The following is a 15103-nucleotide window of genomic DNA, read 5'->3' on the forward strand; positions in this document are numbered from 1 at the left end:
CCTCTAGAGACAGAAATTGGGTGCACAAGAGTTTTGTAATGCTCTTGTAATGTAAAAATACGGAAGCATTTAAATTGCTAAACTGTAGGAAATGTCAGAGAAATATTTGTCTTCTTGGATTCCTAAGGATGAATTGTACACAAACATAACCATAATATAATGTATGAATAAATATCTCTGTTTTTATGGTAGGGGCTTCCCTCGTAGTTCAGCTGTTAAACAATCTGCTTGCAATGCAGGAGACCCTGTCCTGGGTTAGGAAGATCTCCTGGAGAAGGGATAGGCTATCCATTCTAGTATTCTTGGGCTTCCCTGGTGACTCAGATGGTAAAGAATCGCCTGCAATGTGGGATACCTGGGTTCAGTCCCTGGGTTGGGAAGGTCCCCTGGAGGAGGGCATGGCAACCCACACCAGTATTCTTGCCTGGAGAATCCCCATGGACAGAGGAGCCTGGTGGGTTGCAGTTCATGGGGTTTCTAAAGAGTTGGACACAACTGAGTGACTAAGCACCGCACACAGCAAATATCTCTGTATTTATGGTAGACTTTGCCTGAAATGTAGGGATAGAGGGGCCATGAGAAGCCTCTGTTTTACTCAAAGTTGTTCCTGGGAGAGATGATTTGACCAGACCTGTCCTGAAAAACATAGCTTAATACTTATACCAACCTTGAGGAGAAAAGTTATGGGCCCTGGGACTGAAAATATTTTGTGGCAGCTAAGAGAGTAGCTTTGAAGCTAGATAATGAGCCCTGGTCTCCACCCCAGCTCCATCTCTTTCTTGAACATCCCTGTGCAGGTTAGTTTCTCTGAACCTTAATTTTCTCTTATATAAAGTGAGAAAAATATGTATAGTTTTCAGATTGCTGTAAGATTAAATATTAAAATGTACAAAAATTTTCCTTCATATGTCTGGCATATAATCTACTCTCAATAAATATAATATTTATGATTAACAAAGGTCTGTCTAGTCAAAGCTATGGTTTCTCCAGTAGTCATGTATGGATGTATGAGTTGGACTATAAAGAAAGCTGAGCACAAAAGAATTGATGTTTTGAACCTTGGTGTTGGAGAAGACTCTTGAGAGTGCCTTGGACTTCAAGGAGATCCAACCAGTCCATCCTGAAGGAAATCAGTTCTGACTATTCATTGGAAGGACTGATGCTGAAGCTGAAACTCCAATATTTTGGCCACATGATGTGACGAACTGACTCATTTGAAAAGATACTGATGCTGGGAAAGATTGAAGGCAGGAGGAGAAGGGAACGACAGAAGATGAGATGGTTGGATGGCATCACCGACTCATGAGTCTGAGTAACTCTGGGAGTTGGTGATGGACAGGGAGGCCTGGCATACTGCAGTCCATGGGGTCACAAAGAGTCAGACACGACTGAGCAACTGAACTGAACTGACCTGTAGAATTACTGAAATCATGGAAGCCTGGTTTTAGAGCATGTTTGTAAGATCACTGGAATTCCAAGAAGATTCCAAAGTACTTAGGAGCTGAGACTTCAGAAAGAGCTTTGTGGCTTCTGTTTAATAAGACTCTGGTCAATTTTTCTGTTACAGAATCCAGACAAACTGATATGTGAACTCTCTGATCTATTTTCAAAGATAGCTCCCTTATGGGAAAGTGTGCAGTTTATAAGAATGACTGCTCGCTTTTCAGACATACTGCCGAAACTCACCAGCTTAGTGTTTCTCACAGTAATTCATTTTTTAAGTTTAATATTCCTGACAGAATGCCCCAGAAAAACAAGGATAGATAAGTCTACACCAATTCACACTTCATATTTCTTTTAACAGTTTTAGACAAATATTAGCTGAGTGTGAAGATGTACTGTTCATTACTTTCCCAACATTTTTTTTTTTCAAATTTCTCCTCTAAAAACCTTAATTTTTGTTACCATCGTGGTTCAATAGGCCATGAAAAGATTCACTGCTTTAAATAACTCACTTGATGTTACCACTAGTTACCACCAGCTTCCTTTTTCCATTATTCTTTCTTTAATGAGGAGATCATTTTACTTTTTGTACTTACTGTTTTGGGAGATATGGAATTGTCTTTTGCATTTTAGAAAGGTTTTACTTAAATGGCTAATTTTTCAGAATTTGATTTGTGACAGTCTAATTACCAGTTAGTCAATATTCTTAGGGACTTGTAGAAAATTCTGTCTGCTCCATAGGTAGCAGAGGGACTTAGCTTAAAACGGGCTTCTTTCTTTCTTGTTGCAAACTGTGTGCTACAGAGTGAGTAGAATCAGTGTTTACATTAAATTTTTTCTTGGCAGCATATCTCCGTCCCTTTCTTCAGGAAGTACCCTTAAAAGGGTGCATCATACAGCCTGGCTTTCAAACTGCCGTTCCGTGTTCTACCCTACCTGATCTGGATCATATAGGCTCCTGCCTGCTCTGTATTGGCTGGCAGTGTGCACTCACAGCAATGCCACTAAAAAGGTGAAAGTCTAGAGATGGTTTTCATGGCAGCTTCAAATCGAGGAGCACACCTTATGACAGACTGGAGCAAAACACAACTTTGAAAGCCTTTACCATCTTCCAATGTGTGACTTTAATCATCCTGCCTCCAGCCTGTCTTTGGATCTTGCCTGTACCATTTCTACCTATTCAAACTCTAACTTCACACCCTCACTTTGAATCTCAGCTCCTCTATGCAGCCTTCTTTGATTTGTTTTCCTCCACCAGGAAGTGATCTCTTCTGCTTTAGGCTTTCCAAATGTTTTCTCTTTAACTGCTGTATTGAACTTACTATATTCTATCCTGCTAGAAAATAAACTTTAGGGCAGAGTCTACTCAGGTGGGTTAATGAGTAGAAAGCTTCTGAAGTCAGATATATCTGAATTAAAATCTTTGTTTTCTCATTTATAGGCCTTAGACAAATAGCTATAATATATTGCACTATAGCAGAAAGTGAAGAGGAACTAAAGAGTCTCTTGGTAAAGGTGAAAGAGGAGAATGAAAAAGTTGGTTTAAAGCTCAACATTCCGAAAATGAAGATCATGGCATCTGGTCCCATCACTTTATGGCAAATAGGTGGGGAAACAATAGAAACAGTGACAAACTTTATTTTCTTGGGCTCCAAAATCACTGCAGATGGTGACTGTAGCCATGAAATTGAAAGACACTTGCTCCTTGGAAGAAAAGCTATGATAAACCTAGACAATGTCTTAAAAACCAAAGACATTACTTTGCTGACAAAGGTCCATCTAGTCAAAGCTGTGGTTTTTCCAGTAGTCATGCAAGGATGTGAGAGTTGGACCATAGAGAAGGCTGAGCACTGAAGAATTGATGCTTTTGAACTGTGGTGTTGGAGAAGACTCTTGAGAGTCCCTTGGACTGCAAGGAGATCCAATCAGTCCATCCTAAAGGAAATAAATCCTGAATATGCATTGGAAGGGCTGATGCTGAAGCTGAAACTCCAATACTTTGGCCACTTGATATGAAGAACCAGCTTATTGGAAAAGACCCTGATGCTGGGAAAGATTGAAGGCAGGAGAAGAAGGACAAAGGATGAGATGGTTGGATGGCATCACCGACTTGATGGATATGAGTTTGAGCAAACTCCAGGAGATGGTGATGGACAGGGAGGCCTGGCATGCTGCGATTCATGGGGTCACAAAGAGTTGGACACGACTGAGCGACTGAACTGAACTGAATGAGTTCCCACAACATAAAAACTATAGCTCTGAGACACATTATGGAGAGTTTTCAGATGTTGACAAGACCTTGACATTTTGTATTTAAGGACAACCTGTGGGAGATCAGCCCTGGGATTTCTTTGGAAGGAATGATGCTTGGCAGGGAAGCTTACATGTTGCAGTCCATGGGGTTGCAAAAAGTCAGACATGACTGAGTGATTGAACAGCAGCAACAACAATAGCACTGTAATTTTCTCACCAGGAAAAGGGAGAAAATAGTACTCCATTACAGGCTCATTGTGAGGATTAAATTGCACCAAGTCCAGTGCTTGGAACATAGCAGGCATTTCATAAATTGTAACTATCACTACTATATTAACACAGGAAAGTATATTTGGAAAAGTTTTTTTAACATCCAAGTGTTGAAACAGATAATTTTTAGTTAAGTTGAATTTATCTTTCTTAAGCATCTTAGCTAATGCTAGAGAAAAGGAATGTTAAAAAATTATATGTTAGGTATAAAAAGTTTATAGTCAATTTCTGTGGTGGAATTGTATCGCTCCAATATATAAAGCACTTTTTGGATGTTGAGAATATTGCTGATGCTTATGATGCTTAGTCACATCAAAAGATCAGCAACTATCTTCTGAAATCCAAAAGTCTATCACCAGCAGCTTTCTGAACAACCTCTCTGGTCCCTCAGTTGAAGTCCTTAGGTATCTCTCTCTCTCTCATAACCTAACAGTAATCTTAATAATATTATCTTCCATCAGCTCTTTTCTTTGAATGTTTATTTCAGGAACATCTAGCCTTCTATTATATGACTATCCATTATAAGTAGTTTTCTTATTCTCTCTCTAATGGTTTCAGAAATGACTACATGAAAATGAATAAGTCTCTTACTTACATTGTGCGCTTTCCTGAAGAGTATATTATGGGTTTTCTGGGATTCTTTTTGTTAAGCCTTTAAAAAATTGCTTTTATTTTGGATAAGGAATATAAACAGTGGGTAAATAGTTCATTTCAGCTTTGATATACCATTAAACATCAATCATATGACACAAGAATTTATTTCAGCATGAATTACCAAGAAAGTATTACTTGTAAGTGCAGATGACCCTTATCAACACAGGTTTGAACTGCTCAGGTCCACTTTTACACGGATTCTTTTCACAGGAAACACCACAATACTACACAATCTGTGTTGGTTGAAGCCTCAGATGTGGAACTGCAGCAGTGGAGGAACCACATATATGGAGGGCCCATTATAATTTTGGCACAGATTTTTGACTGTGTGGAGAGTCAGATCCCCTAAATCCCACTTTGTTCAAGGGTTAGCCATACTCACAATTTTTTAAAAATGTAGACTATCCAGCTATATTTCACTTATAAGATTTTAAAAATGTCAAAAGCAAACTAAGAAAACAGTTCAAGTGTGGCTCACCTTTCTAGGTCCTGTGCTCTTTAGTTCAAACACATCCATTGTGTAATTGACCCTACGTCCATAGTGGTCAAATTGAACATTTCCTGTTAGTCCTTGAATTTGAACCTATGAATGAAAAATAAAATCTACACATGTAATCATTTGCCATTTTACTTACAGAAATCTTTACTTCATCTGCTAGGCTTATGACTATGCATGGGTGTGGAACTATAATCTGTAAGCAACTCACTAAAAAAGTCATGGAGTATTTGAGCTACTGGGATAGAATTGGATAGAACCAATACAGTATTGTAAAGTAATTAGCCTCCAATTAAAATAAATAAATTTAAATTAAAAAAATAATTGGATAGAGGAATATCAAAGAAATATATAAGCGATTCTGTTATGTACTTGAAAGATAAATATTTTTTTTTATTATGGCATTTCCATTGTACTTCTTCAATTTTGAAATATTATCTATAAGAATAGAAACATGGTTTCCTTTTTAGTTACTTTTCAGTTTTATCTACACATCCACATAATAAATAACCCTGATAACCACAGCAGGTCATATTTCTCCTTGCTAATGTTAAACTTAAAATATTCAGAAAAATAAACATATTTTTGAAAATATTCAAGTGTACTTTATTCCAAATCCTTTTAATTCACTTAAACTTATGTTCTGAACCTGTGGCATTTCAGAACATTTAAAATGTATTACTAAAAATACACACATATTACAGTAATCATTTGAAAAACAGTGTTAGTATAACTACAAAAGACTAAAATAAATACTTAATCCAAGGTTACAAGACAATTTGAAGGTCTATTGAGGCAGTCAGTAGATTAGTAGACTAAGACTGTATGCCAAATATTTCAGGTTCTTCCTCATTCTGGGTCCACGGTGGGCTTGTTCTTTTTGGACACTTTTTGGTTAGCTAGGTGTCTGTGACTCTTTCTGACAAAAGCGTTGTTAACAGATGTAATGAGTGCTAAAGCATTTTATTTATTTATTTATTTTACTTTACAATATTGTATTGGTTTTGCCATACATCAACATGAATCTGCCACAGGGATACACTAGAAACCTCCCTACAACTTTTCCTTTTGTTACATTCAAGATGGTAGCTGCTATGTCAGCTTGTGTCCCTAAGTGATTATAAAAAGCAGAGTGTCCCTACTAATCTGATGTGTGTCTGTGAGTGTGAAATCCTCTTTTGTTGTTTTAAGCCACTGAAGCTTGGGGTTGTTTATTACTGTTACATAACCTAGCTTATCCTGGCTAACCATCTACATAACATATAAACACCAGTATTCTATCTAGTGGGCTTCTGAGGTGGCTCAGTGGTAAATTAGCTGTCTGCCAAACAGGAGACGGGGGTTCGATTCCTTTGTTGGGAAGATCCCCTGGAGGGAGAAATGGCAAACCATTCCAGTATTCTTGCCTGGGAAATTCCATGGACAAAGGATTCTGGCAGACTACAGTCCATGGGTTCACAAAGAGTTGGGCATGACTTAGCCACTAAACCACTACCTCCACCATTCTATCCAGTATCCTATGTAGAAATGTCTCAGAAATGATAATGGCTCAATATGTTAAAATGGAAATTGTAATATATCGGTATTTGCCAATAGATTATTTTGTTTTCCTGAAAACTCCATTTAAAAAGGACAATGAAATAAATTAAAGGCTTCCCAGGTTGTTCTAGTGGTAAAGAACCTGCCTGCCAATGCAGGAAACATAAGAAATGCAGGGTTGGGAAGATACCCTGGAGGAGGGCATGGAAACCCACTCTAGTATTCTTGCCTGGAGAATCCCATGGACACTGGAGCCTGGCAGGCTGCAGTCCATAGGGCTGCAAAGAGTTGGACACAACAGAAGTGACTTAGCACACATGCATGTGTGAAACAAACTGAACATAAATAAAATTGTGAGTTACCTGTTTGAGTGTCCTCTCCATGTCAATTCCCTGGCCCCATGGAGCAGCTGGATTTGCCAGACAATCTCCAGCATTTCCTCTCCTGGAAATATCAATTTTCTGTCTTCTGAGACTTCGGAATGTTTCAGCCATCACGAGGACTCCATCATAAGTCAGAGCAGATGTATACTAACAAAATTAAAGTAAATATAATGGTAAAATGTTAAATTCTTATCAATCCTTAGGATTTGCCTGGGGACTATGTGGGTTTATCTTTGGCTGCAAAGACTCAATATGCCAGCAAATTTGGAAAACTCAGCAGTGGCCACAGGACTGGAAAAGGTCAGTTTTCATTCCAATCCCAAAGAAAGGCGATGCCAAAGAATGCTCAAACTACCGCACAATTGCACTCATCTCACACGCTGGTAAAGTAATGCTCAAAATTCTCCAAGCCAGGCTTCAGCAATACGTGAACCATGAATTTCCAGATGTTTAAGCTGGTTTTAGAAAAGGCAGAGGAACCAGAGATCAAATTGCCAACATCTGCTGGATCATAGAAAAAGCAAGAGAGTTCCAGAAAAAACATCTATTTCTGCTTTATTGACTATGCCAAAGCCTTTGACTGTGTGGATCACAATAAACTGTGGAAAATTCTGAAAGAGATGGGAATACCAGACCACCTGACCTACCCCTTGAGAAATCTGTATGCAGGTCAGGAAGCAACAGTTAGAACTGGACATGGAACAACAGATTGGTTCCAAATAGGAAAAGGAGTACGTCAAGGCTGTATATTGTCACCCTGCTTATTTAACTTCTATGCAGAGTACATCATGAGAAACGCTGGGCTGGAAGAAGCACAAGCTGGAATCAAGATTGCCGGGAAAAATATCAATAACCTCAGATATGCAGATGACACCACCCTTATGGCAGAAAGTGAAGAGGAACTAAAAAGCCTCTTGATGAAAATGAAAGAGGAGAGTGGAAAAAGTTGGTTTAAAGCTCAACATTCAGAAAATGAAGATCATGGCATCTGGTCCCATCACTTCATGGGAAATAGACGGGGAAGCAGTGGAAAGAGTGGCAGACTTTATTTTTTTGGGTTCCAAAATCACTGCAGATGGTGACTGCAGCCATGAAATTAAAAGATACTTACTCCTTGGCAGGAAAATTATGACCAACCTAGATAGCATACTGAAAAGCAGAGACATTACTTTGCCAACAAAGGTCCATCTAGTCAAGGCTGTGCTTTTTCCAGTGGTCATGTATGGATGTGAGAGTTGGACTGTGAAGAAAGCTGAGCGCTGAAGAATTGATGCTTTTGAACTGTGGTGTTGGAGAAGACTCTTGAGAGTCCCTTAGACTGCTAAAGGAGATTAGTCCTGGGTGTTCTTTGGAAGGAATGATGCTAAAGCTGAAACTCCAGTACTTTGGCCACCTCATGCGAAGAGTTGACTCATTGGAAAAGACCCTGAGGTTGGGAGGGGTTGGGGGCAGGAGGAAAAGGGGACGACAGAGGATGAGATGGCTGGATGGCATCCCTGACTTGATGGACGTGAGTTTGAGTGAACTCTGGGAGTTGATGATGGACAGGGAGGCCTGGCATGCTGCAATTCATGGGATCACAAAGAGTCAGACATGAATGAGCGACTGAACTGACTGACTGATGTGGGTTTATGACATAAAGTACCATGCAGTCTGAAAAGCAGATAAATTACTGCCCTTAATTTAACTTCCCCTTAAATTAAATTACTTTAATTTAACTTTAATTAATTTCCTCTAGCTACAGAAATTTCTGCTTTTGCTTTATTACAAAGACTGTATATCAGTTCTTACCACTATGATTTTAAAAAGGAGAAAATACACTCTGTAAAATAGAAATTCTATTGCACAGTTTTCCATCAGTTGGGAGAAGCAAGCCCTCTAGGTGAGGTCTTTCTATTGTGTCCAAGTAGAAACAGCTAATGTATTTTTTTTTAAAGGGCTAAATGCAGTATTTCCACAATCTACCTTGCAGTCTCTTGCTGTGGGTGAGCCTCAGGAGGGCTGGGATATCCCCCTCTTTCCTTCTCTCAATGTCCATTAGGTTTTCTTTAGATTTCATATATGCTTCTTGACTTAAAGTGTATATCTCTGTCTAGTTTTTCAGAAGAAAGAATGGGAATGCTTATTGTTACTTTAAATATAGGGTACCAGAAGTAGCATCTACTTATTTACCAAATGTATATACACATTGCTAAATAAACATGAGTACTGTTATGCCCATGCCTGCAGAGTGTGCTTAGGAAGGTTAGATCATTTCTCTAAGTTTCTATTGTAACATAGGATCAAAGTGGAGAAATGAAATATAGATCATCTGTTTCCTGATGATCTCCTGTGCTTCTCTTTGAGAAAAAAGAAATAATCTCAGGAAAAGATTATTAAGGTTAACAGAGAAAATGAAGAAAAACTGAGAAGAAAATGTGGTTTGTTTAATCTGAAAATTAAGAGAACAGGGAATACTTGTAAAGTCTGTTTACAGAATTCCTAATCATATGAAAAATATTGTACAATTTTCTTGAAGTGTGGCAGAGCATCAACCACTGATCATGATGAAAAACTACATTTTCTCTTTCAAGAATTTCATATATGCACAATTCTATATGATTAACACATTCTGAGCTTATACTAAGGGTAGTTTTGTGACATGGAACATGGGAGATGATCTTGATTTGCTGCTTATAAATTAAGAAAAATCATTAGAAATTTAAATTGTAGAAAGTAAACTTAGGCAATATGACTATTAAGTATAGCAATCAGTTTTCCAGGGAAGGACTGAGATATGGATAAGATAAAGAATACAAACTCTAACAAAGAACTTTTCAATGGTAAAGAATTTAATTAAAGCTTCATCAGAAAGATTTATATGTGACATATAAATTATAAATCTTGCTATATATTCTTCAAGGATATGAAAAAAATGGACTTAAAGATAAGCATACACACTCATAATTGGAGTGGCATGGTTGATGAAAATTAAGAAACTTAACCAAAAATGGGTATACCTCCTCCCCTGCCTGGACCAGCATACTTTTGTGTAGAGAAAGCCATCAAATCATCTTTTTGGATGGCAAGAAAATAAAAACAAGCATTGATGAATAAAGAAAAAAAAAAAAAAGCAATGCTAGCATTTTAGGATCAAGAGAGAAAAAAAGAAAGCTATTGTTGCTTTTCTAAATGGGAGAAAAAAGCTGAGAAGATATGACACCAAAAAAGCAAAAGCACTTGCTGTGTTTAAAAAGTCCATTCATTTTTATGAAACAAGTGAACTACAAAAGAGAACAGATATCGTACAGACTGGAGCAGAGCAAAGTGGATATTTAGCCAGTGGCAAAGCCTTTTGACAGCTCATAGAGCTGATAAATTGAAAGAAGCAGTAGTTAAAATTGGTTTACTTTTTAAAAGGATTTCATTATTTTATATGTGTCCTATTGTGCTAAAGTCCAAGAAATCATATTTATGGGCACATGTGCCCATAAATTTCTAGATGGCATTTAGAAATTCTTATTAAACATACTCTTCATTTTGGAGGTAAGGCAGCACTTCTCTGGTAGCTCAGATGGTAAAGAATCTGCCTAAAATGAGGGAGATCTGGGTTCGATCCCTGGGTTGGGAAGATCTCCTGGAGAAGGAAATGGCAATCTGCTCCAGTATTCTTGCCTGGAGAATTCCATGGGCTGAGGAGTCTGGTGGGCTACAGTCCATGGGATGGCAAAGAGTTGGACATGACTGAGCAACTAACACTAACTGAAACTAAGTGTTGACCTAGAGCTATTTATTGCTTTAGGCAGTGATTAGAATGATGGGATGAATTCTGTTTATCAAAGATTGTATATAAAAAGGTATACTTTGGTGGAATCATAGTGCAGTAACAGGGGTCTAGGTTTTGAGAAGAAAGAACTACATGAATTCTAATTCTATTCATACTTTTAAGGAAATGTGTAGTATGTTTTCTGGTTACAAAGCACAAAACAGAACAAAATAAAATAAAATAATTACTATTTTCTGTGTAGTTGTGAGGATAAAATTTCATATGAAATCTGAGAGTTCTTTGAAAAGTGTGCTAGACACTGGCTAGGAACAGTGACAACTACATGTGTGTGAAGTCACTTCAGTCCTGTGCTACTCTTTGCAACCCCATAAACTGTAGCCCACTAGGCTCCTCTGACCATGGGATTCTCTAGGCGAGAATGCTGGAGTGGGTGGCCATTTCCTCCTACTGGGAATCTTTCTGACCCAGGGATCAAACTCATGTGTCTAATGTCTCCTGCATGGGCAGGAAGGATCTTTACCACTAGTGCCACATGGGAAGCCTACACAGATGTCCCAAAGGTGTAGTGTGTTAAAGTCCTGTCTAGTGTTCCTGAGTGAAAGAAGGCTGTGATGTGCTTTATAGAAAAAATATATGTTCAATAAGGTTTGTTCAGGCTTGAGTTATGGTGCTACTGACTGTGAATTCAATTAATATTAATTGATCGACAATATCTTAAATAACATATGTTCAAACAGAAACACACATATAACAAAGTATAAGTGTTGATTGGTTGACAAAACTGTTGTACCTAACTTTGTAATTTTCCCTAGAAGTAAAGGCTCAATATTTGCTCATTCAGTGTTCATGGCAGCTCTATAGAATGTAACTACCATAAATAATAAGAACTGACTACATGTATTTATTAAATGGTCACTGGATACCTAGCATACTAAGACAGCTGTGAAAGATAAAACAAAGTGCCCAAAGCTATGACATAGATAAGTCTGGTTGGAGATTATCAAATAGTACACCTTGTGATAGGCTAAAGGCAAGAGAGGGAAGGAATAACCACACCAGTATATCTGGACAGAAGGACCACAGTGGACAAATATTATTACATATTATCACTGGAAAAAACAAAAAAACAAAAAAACAGTTACAAGGAACTACGACACACTGCCAAGAAGTTTGAAGCCCATTATAGATACTAAAACTCTAAGGATAACAAGGACTTGAAGAAATGGTTTACAGAAGAAATGCTGAGATTAAAAAAATAGCTGAAAAATATGTGAGGAAGAAAGAGAAGAAAGAGAAGGGCAAGACTGTCTCTACATACACTGATGAAGAATGAGAAGAACATGCTGTAAAGGAAATTATTCAGATGAGTTTGGAAGGAAGCTTGATGCTTGTTTTTCCTTGTGTGTTAATATTTGAAATAATTGAGCCTTTGGGATAATTTTCCTCTAAGCCAGCTTGAAGAAAAAGCAGACTGAACGACTTCTTAAGTTTCTTTTTATCTTGAAGGTATTTTTGCTTTTTAATATGCTACCATAGACTGGTTCCAAATAGGAAAAGGAGTACGTCAAGGCTGTATATTGTCACCCTGCTTATTTAACTTCTATGCAGAGTACATCATGAGAAATGCTGGACTGGAAGAAGCACAAGCTGGAATCAAGACTGCCAGGAGAAATATCAATAACCTCAGATATGCAGATGACACCACCCTTATGGCAGAAAGTGAAGAGGAACTCAAAAGCCTCTTGATGAAAGTGAAAGTGGAGAGTGAAAAAGTTGGCTTAAAGCTCAACATTCAGAAAATGAAGATCATGGCATCCGGTCCCATCACTTCATGGGAAATAGATGGGGAAGCAGTGGAAACAGTGTCAGACTTTATTTTTGGGGGGCTCCAAAATCACTGCAGATGATGACTGCAGCCATGAAATTAAAAGATGCTTACTCCTTGGAAGGAAAGTTATGTCCAACCTAGATAGCATATTCAAAAACAGAGACATTACTTGCCAACAAAGGTCCGTCTAGTCAATGCTATGGTTTTTCCTGTGGTCATGTATGGATGTGAGAGTTGGACTGTGAAGAAAGCTGAGTGCCGAAGAATTGATGCTTTTGAACTGTGGTGTTGGAGAAGACTCTTGAGAGTCCCTTGGACTGCAAGGAGATACAACCAGTCCATTCTGAAGAAGACCAGTCCTGGGATTTCTTTGGAAGGAATGATGCTAAAGCTGAAACTCCAGTACTTTGGCCACCTCATGCGAAGAGTTGACTCATTGGAAAAGACTCTGATGCTGGGAGGGATTGGAAGCAGGAGGAGAAGGGGACGACAGAGGATGAGATGGCTGGATGGCATCACTGACTCAATGGACATGAGTCTGAGTGAACCCCGGAAGTTGGTGATGGACAGGGAGGCCTGGCATGCTGCGATTCATGGGGTCGCAAAGAGTCGGACACGACTGAGTAACTGAACTGAACTGAAGCTTGCAAAGTGCTGCAATATAGTGGACAATGTACTTGTCTAAGGCTCAAGGAGTTCACAACTTATTCCTGGGCAAACATTTCACAAATCTGGTCCTTGACTCAAGGACAATCAATTAACATACCATTTAATATCTTGCATTTAGAAATTTGTAAAATCAGAGGGTGGACTATAGTGCTTGACACATAGTGGATACTCATTAAATGCTTTCTTTTGAAAGTAATGAAAATGGTATGACTAGCTAAACTGCTATACTACACAGAGGAAATTGACAAAGCTGGAAGAACTGAGATTCTCTTCCATAGATTATAGTTTTCTAGGCTTGAATTTCCAAATTATGTTTGAAACTTTTTACCTGAATACACTGTCAATGAGAGATTAGTAAAAGTTGTTTAAATGATGATGTCTTATTATCAGTTCATTCAGTTCAGTCGCTCAGTCATGTCCGACTCTTTACAATCCCATGGACTGCAGCACACCAGGCCTCCCTGTCCATCACCAACTCCTGGAGTTTACTCAAACTCATGCCCATTGAGTCAGATGGCATTACCGACTCAATATATTATTATGGAGAAGCTCAAAACCACTAAGTTAGAGTTTAAGAAACATTATGCCATTATCTACATGATATCGAAGGAATTTAGCTTTTCAAGAGAGAAAAAAATGTGCTTATGATCAGAAATTTATCATAAATTTGCAAATATCAATAACATACTTCTGCAATGTCTGTCAGATAAAATTAAACAATCTGACATTTTACTGTTAATTTGAAAGAGGAATTTTGCAGAAGCTATATATTTTACATTTTTTTTTTTACCACTTTCCTTACTTATTGTAAATCATTTTGCAAATATAGTTGTTTTCTGAGTGGAATAGTTACTAGTAGTTATTCACATTTGAAATAATTTTAAAAATATATAATTTATTCAGGGACATTCATATGCAAATTAATAATAATAATAAACTAGTTGAGCAAATGGCTAACATCTCCTCCATAAAATATAAAAATTTAGAAAATATTGATTTGTGTGACAAATAGTGACAAAATATTTCTGCCCCATGCCACACTGTGCCTGACAAAATATTACTAGAAGAACTGCATAATGAACTTTCTACCTTAAATTTTATAAAGTACTAAAAATACATAAGATAAAAACAAACAAATACCTTTGGAGGTGTCTCAGATCCTGGATATTCTCTCTGATCTAATTTCTTCCAGCGATCCATTAATTTGGTCACCATAGGTGTGTTAAAATCTACCAACTGGAATCCTGTAACATTGGCTCCACCGTGTATAAATCTCTCAAGAGAAATATCCTTGAATCCCTATAAAAATCAGTATGACAGTTTATTAAGCTTAGTTAATTATTGGAGTTAATAGCTAACATTTTGGCTCCTCAATGTTAACATGAATTGATAACCAATATTATTTAAAAGTGGTGGCTTTAAACAACTGGAAGATTATGTAAATATTGACATAATAACAATTATGTCAATTTAGCTGTTAAACTCTGTCATTCAAAATCTAATGCATGACACCACATCAACACCAAAAAAGACAAAAATCACGTGATCATCTCCACAGATATAGAAAAAAAAAAAAAAAAACATTTGACAAAATTCACCATCTACTCATGATAAATATTCCCATCAAAGTGGATATAATGGAAACATATATCAATATAATAAAAGCTATTTGTGACAAACCCACAGTCAACATAATATTCAATGGTGAAAAGCTGAAAGCCTTCTCGCTAAAATTTGGAATAAAACAAAGATGCCCACTGTCACCTCTTCTATTCAACATACTTTTGAAAGTCCTAGCCACA

General features: G+C 37.6%; 1 protein-coding gene across 10 annotated transcripts in view; it reads right to left on the minus strand.

Annotated features, from left to right (window-relative positions):
• Nucleotides 1-15103, minus strand: part of GRIA4 (glutamate ionotropic receptor AMPA type subunit 4) — a 679480-nt gene that overhangs the window by 81383 nt on the left and 582994 nt on the right. For 9 of the 10 annotated variants that reach the window (XR_011570807.1, XM_070803285.1, XM_070803286.1 and 6 more), the window contains exons 7-9: nucleotides 14442-14600; nucleotides 7018-7185; nucleotides 5099-5203 (exon numbers count right to left, since the gene is read on the minus strand). Coding sequence is in view for 9 of the 10 variants with exons in the window: in XM_070803285.1 (XP_070659386.1) it covers nucleotides 5099-5203; nucleotides 7018-7185; nucleotides 14442-14600 (432 nt within the window). In the remaining variant the exon portion in view is untranslated. The remainder of the gene's footprint in view (nucleotides 1-5098; nucleotides 5204-7017; nucleotides 7186-14441; nucleotides 14601-15103) is intronic. The other variant, XM_070803290.1, reaches the window with a different exon arrangement.

The sequence above is a fragment of the Bos indicus genome, chromosome 15 (assembly GCF_029378745.1).
Source record: "Bos indicus isolate NIAB-ARS_2022 breed Sahiwal x Tharparkar chromosome 15, NIAB-ARS_B.indTharparkar_mat_pri_1.0, whole genome shotgun sequence".
Lineage (NCBI taxonomy): Eukaryota > Metazoa > Chordata > Mammalia > Artiodactyla > Bovidae > Bos > Bos indicus.